The 7,769-nt window shown below is 40.4% G+C and overlaps 1 protein-coding gene across 1 annotated transcript; it reads left to right on the top strand.

Moving 5' to 3' along the window:
- Window positions 1-774: 774 nt before the first annotated feature.
- LOC118651805 (arylamine N-acetyltransferase 1-like) lies at window positions 775-1,647 on the top strand. Its single transcript, XM_036301373.1, has one exon. It carries the CDS (start codon window positions 775-777, stop codon window positions 1,645-1,647), a length of 873 nt encoding a protein of 290 aa, XP_036157266.1.
- Window positions 1,648-7,769: the final 6,122 nt, after the last annotated feature.

The following is a 7,769-nucleotide window of genomic DNA, read 5'->3' as shown; positions in this document are numbered from 1 at the left end:
TGTCAATTTGCATCTTTGTATATGATTAGATAGGATAGTCAAGAAATGAAAACATCCCAAGTGTGCATCCAGCCATATGAAAGAAGAAAACCATAGCTTTTGCCACAACATGGATGGATCTTAAGGGCATTATGATGCTAAGTGAAATAATTTAGACAAATAATGTCAAATACTTTATGTTTTCATTTATATGTGGAATCTACTAAAAGCCAACCTCATGGAATAGAGAGTAGAATGGTGGTTGCCATGAACTACAGGGGCGGGGGTTAGGAAAAGTAGGGTGATGTTTGTCAAAGGGTGCAAACTGCAAGCTAGAAGATAAATAAGGTCTAGAGAATCTAATAAACAGCATCTTAACTATAATTAACAATACTATATTATATACAAAAAGAAATAAAAAGGAAGTTGGTAAGAGAGTAGATCTTAAATGTAATCACCAACACCAAAAAAAAAAAAAGTTTACAAAATGGTGTTAGCTAATCTCATTATGGTAATCACTTTGCAATATAAATGTATCTAATCATCACATTATACACCTTAAACTTACATATCTTATATGTCAAAAATAACACAATAATGAAAAAATTTCTTATTTAAAAATAAATTTTAAAAATCTTTAAAAGAATTATAATTACAGATGTTTATAACCACTTTAACATTAGCATTTGTCTGTATATACTTAAAATACATTACTATAATTAACCTACTTAAGGAAATCCAACTGCAAATGTAACAGTATGTGTTTTTGTTTTCTTTTCCTTGCCATAGGGGATCATGGACATCGAAGCGTATTTTGAAAGAATTGGTTATAAGAACTTTAGGAACAAAGTGGACCTGGAAACATTAACTGACATTCTTCAGCACCAGATCCAGGCCATTCCCTTTGAGAACCTTAACATCCATTGTGGGGAACCCATGGAATTGGGCTTGGAGGCTGTTTTTGATCAACTTGTGAGGAAGAACCGGGGTGGGTGGTGTCTCCAGATCAATCAACTTCTGTACTGGGCTCTGACCACAATGGGTTTTGAGACCACGATGCTGGGAGGCAATGTTTACAGCGTTTCAACTGAAAGATACACCAGAGCTATCATGCACCCCCTGCTGATGGTGACCATGGGTGGCAGGAAGTACATAGTTGATGCTGGGTATGGAAGCTCTTACCAGATGAGGCAGCCTCTGGAGTTAATTTCTGGGAAGGATCAGCCTCAGGTGCCGTGCATCTTCCGCTTGACAGAAGAGGGAGGAACGTGGTACCTGGACCAAATCAGAAGAGAGCAGTACGTTCCAAACCAAGAATTCCTTAATTCTGAACTCCTGGAAAAGAACAAGTACAGAAAGATCTTCGCCTTTACACTTGAACCTCGAACAATTGAAGATTTTGAGTCTCCGAATTCATACTTTCAGACATCTCCAGCATCTGCGTGTGTAAAAGACTCTTATTGTGCCGTGCACACTCCAGATGGTGTTTACTGCTTAGTGGGTTTTACTCTCATGCATCGAAGATTCAGTTACAAGGATAACATGGATCTGGTGGAGTTTAAGACACTGAATGTGGAAGAAGTAGAGGAAGAGCTAAAAAAGATATTCAATATTTCCTTGGAGAAAAAGTTTGTGCCCAAACATAGTGCATCTTTTTTTACCATTTAGAGCAATGAGTAATAAAGTGGACCAGTCCCCAAAGGCAAAGGAAGTAAAAATAAATGAATGGGACTACACCAAACTCAAAGGCTTCTGCACAGTGAAAGAAACCATCAACAAAACAAAAAGGCAACCAGCTTAGTGGGAGAAGATATTCTCCAACAATACCTCTGCTAAGGGGCTTATATCCAAACTATATAGAGACCTTATACAACTCAAGAACCAAAAAATCTAACTAAAAATACTTTCAACAATAAAGTTAAATTTTAGAAAATGAGCAGGGGATCTGCTCATTTTTATGTCTTCTCCCAAGAAGACATAAAAATGGCCAACAGATGTATTAAAAAAAATGCTCAAATTCACTAGCTATAAGGAAAATGTAAATCAAAACTTATGTAAGGGAGGGGGGGTAGTGCTGGGTGAAAAAGGTGAAGGGGTTAAGCAACAACAACAACAACAAAACTTACAGACAAAGACAACAGTATGGTGATTTCAGGAGGGGGAGGAGGTGGGTGAGGTAGAAGAGGGGAAAGGGGGATCTATGGTGATAAAAAGAGACTTGACTTGAGCCGGTGAACACACACTGTGATAGGTAGATGATGTATTATAGAATCATACTCCTGAAACGTTTATAATGTTATTGACCAATGTCACCCCAATTGACTTAATTTTCTTAAAAAGAAAAAGGAAAAGATCCAAGTTAGTAAATGCTGCTGAGAAATGAAGAATTATCACAAATATAAACTTCTAATTTAGTAATGAGGACATCACTGGTGACCTTCACAAGAGCATGCTCAGTGGGTAAGTGGGGATGACAGCTTGATAAAAATGAACCGATGAGAATATTCAAATAAAGAATCAGAAACAGTACTTATTAGTCAGTGAAGACTGTACTTTGTAGAATATAAGCTACTGGTCCAAACAGGAACATAAAACTATAATATATTTCTGTGAGCTTACATACCAAACTCACAGCAGTCAGTTGTTCAGAGGAGGCGCTAGCTTTCTATGTAATGCTTTGCTTTCTACTTTCTTTCTTTCTTTTTTTTTTTTTTTTTTTTTTACAAGTAAAGTGCACTGGATTACTTATATCAGCCTTCAGAGACTGTTAGTATTTACCTATATCCTTTCTCTTCCTTGTGGGCACATGGCTAGATCACATTTTCAATGCTCACAGCAGTTTGGTAGAACCAAGTGACTGAGATCCAACTGTGCTGGGCTGCATATCTGGCGCTTTGGCCAGACGGGTCATGCTGTGCTGTCTGTTCCTAAAACACATAGATAGGAAGGTACTGACATCAGGCCAGGCCTTGAGATATGGTCTCATGGCCCCTTCCCAGCACACAGGCCTTCTTTCTCAGGAGGCCTGGAAGTCTCATTCCAAATTTGGGAGACAAAAGACTGGAGAAAGTATAAATAAAGAGAGTTTCCTCCATACTAGGGGTCCAGAATTTGAAAGACACATTTTTCTCTGGGCCTCCACAAAATTTAATAATAAAATGTAACTCTTGCAGTCAGCACTGCAGTTCAGCCTCTGCTTTGGCAGGGTGCTGTAACTGTAGTCAGCTGGCCAGCTTAATAAAGACTCTTAAATTTAAATTCTGAGTCAGTGGTCTATCTCGCTGAGTGAACCCATAACACAACCAATGGAATATGACAACAAATGATAGGCACAGCTTTCAGCCTAAACCATGAATGCTTCCCACCAGTGAGCTCACTGCTATCTTTCCCCACTGGCTGATGGAAGAGACACTGAGGACATAGAGAAAGTGGGGCCACAGATGAAACGATCTGGGATCCCTGAACAACTGTAGGGTACAACATGGGAGGTAATATGGGTGAAAAATAAACTCTTCCTGAATTTTTCAGTGTTTCTTTGTTTGTTTGTTTCAGTAGCTGGCTTTATTTACCTTAACTAATATGATAAATAAATATATAATTAAAATTATATTTTTTCGGTGTAAATTGGACTTATAAAAATAAAGAACTACTTTTATTATGACATGGGAAAAATGAGAATTTGGGGAAGAAGAATTAGAATTTGGGGAAGTCTTTACTGTACCTAAGTAAACTGATCAATTTATTGCTCAAAGCAGGACACTTCTGAGAATGAAAGGGGAAACCACACATTATTATGCCAGGATAACAGGTATAAACCGGGACTGCCCCAGGCAGAGAAGCACAGTCATTTTACTCAAAAAACCATCCAAGATCTCATTATTAAGTAGGGAGTGTTTTTTCCATATATATTGCTTTAAAACAGGAGGTCAAAGGAAAAGTTATGGACCCAGAGATCCATGGACTGGGCCCAGATCATAACAAAGGACCTTGGACTTGCCAAATCTCACTGTTCTCAACCATCACAAGAACTTCATGGAGAGCAAAGTTTTGGTCCTATTCTTGTTCAATGATTGCAGCCAACCAAGGAGCCTGGTAATTAATTGCAGGAAACTCTGATATCTGACAGCTCTAGAACTAGTCACTTAGAGTGGTTCTGAACATGGGCTGGGCACACTGTGTGAGGAAGTCCCCACTCTACCACTTCCCAATTAGGTGACCGTGAGCAAGTTATTAACCAGTCTGAGCTCCACTTTGCCTGTAGAGTGGGAAGAAGAAGAATATTTCCATCAAAGGATTGTCACTGAGCACGCAATGAGATAAATAAGGTAAAGTGTTTTTAAAAATGCCTGGCACTGAAAACACTCCAGATAGGTCAGCCATAATGACTGCGATTGTCAGAAATGATCTGAAATGTACATCTCATTATCCTGTTGGGTGCTAGATGCATGGGTGTCCAGTGACCATATGATGAGGACTCTTAAAGAGAGACAGGAAGTTTGAGGCCTATATAGTCCTAACCCTAAGTCAATTGTTTCAACGCTGGTAGATAAAAGGAAAATGTCTCCAAAGGAGCATTTTCAGACATTTCCCAAAGGACCTTGCTCTTCCCCACATTACAGCCAGAGCATCTCTCCCCACTGAGATGGGGTGGACATGGCCTCTGTTTCCCCATGCCTGTCTGCTTTGCTCTGCAGCTCTCGCCTGACTAGAACCTCTGTGCTCATGTGGGGTCCAAAGGGCTGCGAGGTCTCACTGTGTCCCACTTGATCAGCACGTAGCCTGCCCACTGCTGCCCTCCCCTCCTCCTCCAGGACTCCCAGAGCCAAGTTTCTGAGACTTTACAAACTACATTTCCCCTTTTTACTATAACAGACTTTCCTTCTACTCAATTCTGTCCTTTAACATCCTCTCTCCTCTTACCATGTTCATTTCACTTTTTACTCAAGTTCCAGCACCCCTGACTAGGAGGTCCCAGAAACCACGGCTGAAAGTCACGATTCTAAACTGATCCTGACTATCCCCGGCCTCATGAAATTTGCTGCTTTTCTCAGATTGAAACCAGACACAATGGGTCTAGGACACCTGTCACTACTTGACCAAATTAAGCAGAGACAGGGGTGAATCATATATGAGTGTTTATTCCAATAACGCTGGTAGTATGGGAGAGCACTCAGTCACCCTGGGAATTCTGCTCTGATCCCCCCTTGCCAGTTGGCTGATTATATAGGCCTGAGGGAGAAGATAGCTATGTGCAGCTGTGAGCTGCAAGTGTAACAGAGAAAGCGGAGGGTAGGGTCTGTGGTTGGGCCTTCAGGAGTTCAAAGTCTGATAACAAGGTGGATAATCTTTTATGATGTTACAAAGGCTCATCCTGTTCCTGAGGCAAACTCCTAGAGGGGGGCAGGGTCTGTGCACAGCAACTGAATCAAAGCGTGTTCTGTCCTTGGTCTGTCCTCAAAGTGTATTTCTTTTATGAGTAATGGACCCATCAAGCATCTTATCTTTTTATGGCCTTGTTTCATCCTCCAGTTTCCCAAGGTCTGTAAGAAAACCTCTTACCTATAGTTAGTAAAGTGAGCAATTATGAAACAACTGTGGCTCTATTCTTATGACATGCCCTTCCCCACTATCAACATCAACGGTCATGTCCCTTAAACACAATCATGTCTGAAGTAGAAATATTATTTAACAATTTCTTTGAACATTTTAGTTAAAATCCAAGAATTCCAGATCATTCTGGAAATAACACAAAATTTTTCAAAGCATTCACCGGAATAGATCAAATATTTATACAAGAAATTGTTCCTTAAACTCATCTACAAATAGACGTTTCAGCACTTTTCTATTTCCTAAGTAAGTATTTTTAATTTCCACTTGGGGAACACAGTTTCAAGTTGAAAATTATTCCTAGATTCTGGCTTACTGCACACTATTAAAAATAATAACAATTTTAACCAAATGTCAGTAATACAAAGGCATACGTATACATATGGGGAAAACAGAAAACATGACAAAAAAATTACTTGGTAATAAAATCTCTACTTGGAGCCAGTGTCCACCATGAATGCCTTTTTCACACGAGGTCAGAGAAAAGAAAGCATTCCTCACTCCTGCCTTTACAAAAATAAAAGTATGTTCTTCAGCAAGGAAAAAGAAAGTACGTGAGTAAAATTAACTCATAGTGGAATCTTTACACTACACACGCTAATTCTAGTGCTTATTTATTAAAAAACACAATCAGCATTCTTTCAGATTGCCTGTGTGAGGGTGAAGATGGGGCCTTCCTTCTTGTTATCCTCATTACTACTGCCAGCTGCCTCTGTATCTCTGTCCCTCCTACGGTGAGGAGAGTGCTAGGTGACAGTTCATGTATTTCCCAGTTTTGCTCTCCTTCCATGAAGAAAACATAGGAAGTAGTGAGATTTCGCTTGGACGTTTGGATGGCCACTCTGCTGGGGGCAGGATTACATTCTGGAGCCCACAGAAATCCCTGCCCATCACCCCAGCTGCCACTGCCCTCAGACACCAGGACCCATACCTTGGGCCTGACTCTCCCTTGGCCTCAAGCCTTGTGATCTCAGATTCCTGGGACAGTTCTTGCTGGAGATTCCCATGGGTCAAAGTTCCCAGGATCAGGGGGACAATAGTTGTACTCGATTGAATAATCTCTGTTTTATACTTTGGGCCAAAATAGTCCAGCCCCAAAGCTGTATTATGGGATTATGTCCTTTTGAGCAATGTCTTACAAGTTCTGCTCTGCCATCTATCCTTCATTGCTGTTGTATCCTGGTGACAACAGAGGGGTGTGTCCTCAACACCTTTCCATTTAGTTCACAAGCAGGAAACCTGAAGGGTCAGTAGGAATGTGAAGAGCTGCGCAAACTCACCAGGTGTCAGAGAAGTGCAAATTAAAACAACACGGAACTATCACCTTAGGTACGTGAGATGGGCAGACATTTTCCTTCTCATCTGAGGAAGAATCTCTAGCTTTAGTAAGGTATTTTTTTAAAAATACATTTTATTGATTTTTTAATTTTATTGTTTAAAGTATTACAAAGAGTATTACATATATCTCCTTTTTTTTCCCCGCCCTTGACAATCCCCTGGCCTCCCCTACCCCCCAGTGTCTTATGTCCATTGGTTATGCTTATATGCATGCATACAAGTTAGCTTTAGTAAGGGATTTTTATAATCTAGTTTCACCATATGGCTTTCATTGACTCAATACTAGAAGGAACCTCAAGGTCTGAGTCCAGCGCCCTGCCTAGCGTGGAAGACCCCACTACAAATTCCAAGCAGATCATCATTGAACACACCCTGCCCAGGGCCTCCTGAAGGCAGCGACTCCATCTGCCCGTGGCCTCAAATGAAAAACTATGAGGGACTCAAGGGTGTAATCAAAACACTCCCTTTGTGTAAATGACGAGACAGTGATAAGGACGCTAGATTTTCTATTATTGAAAAGATTCGTGAGAAAAAATTGTCGAAACTTTCATATCTTGACTTACTCTGCATTAGGATAATCTGTTCATTATTTAAAGGAAATTAAATTCTAGATCTATAAAGGTGTATCTGAATTTTGGAAACAATGAGAATCTAAAAGCTTCTTTGCACTGGGCTGGCTGGGCATTAAGTGAGAGGGATGTAAAGACTGTTTCCTCTCATCGCCACAGGAGTTTTTTGACTAAGTGACAGGACAGCCAATGGAAACTGTCGCTAAGCTGGGAGGTAGGGGACACGGGGAGGAAGAAGCCACAGGAAACACACTCCACCACATTCTTCACTCACCG

The sequence above is a fragment of the Myotis myotis genome, unplaced genomic scaffold (assembly GCF_014108235.1).
Source record: "Myotis myotis isolate mMyoMyo1 unplaced genomic scaffold, mMyoMyo1.p scaffold_m19_p_3, whole genome shotgun sequence".
NCBI lineage: Eukaryota > Metazoa > Chordata > Mammalia > Chiroptera > Vespertilionidae > Myotis > Myotis myotis.
Note: the sequence above shows the minus strand (reverse complement) of the source record. Positions and strands in the feature narration are given on the sequence as shown.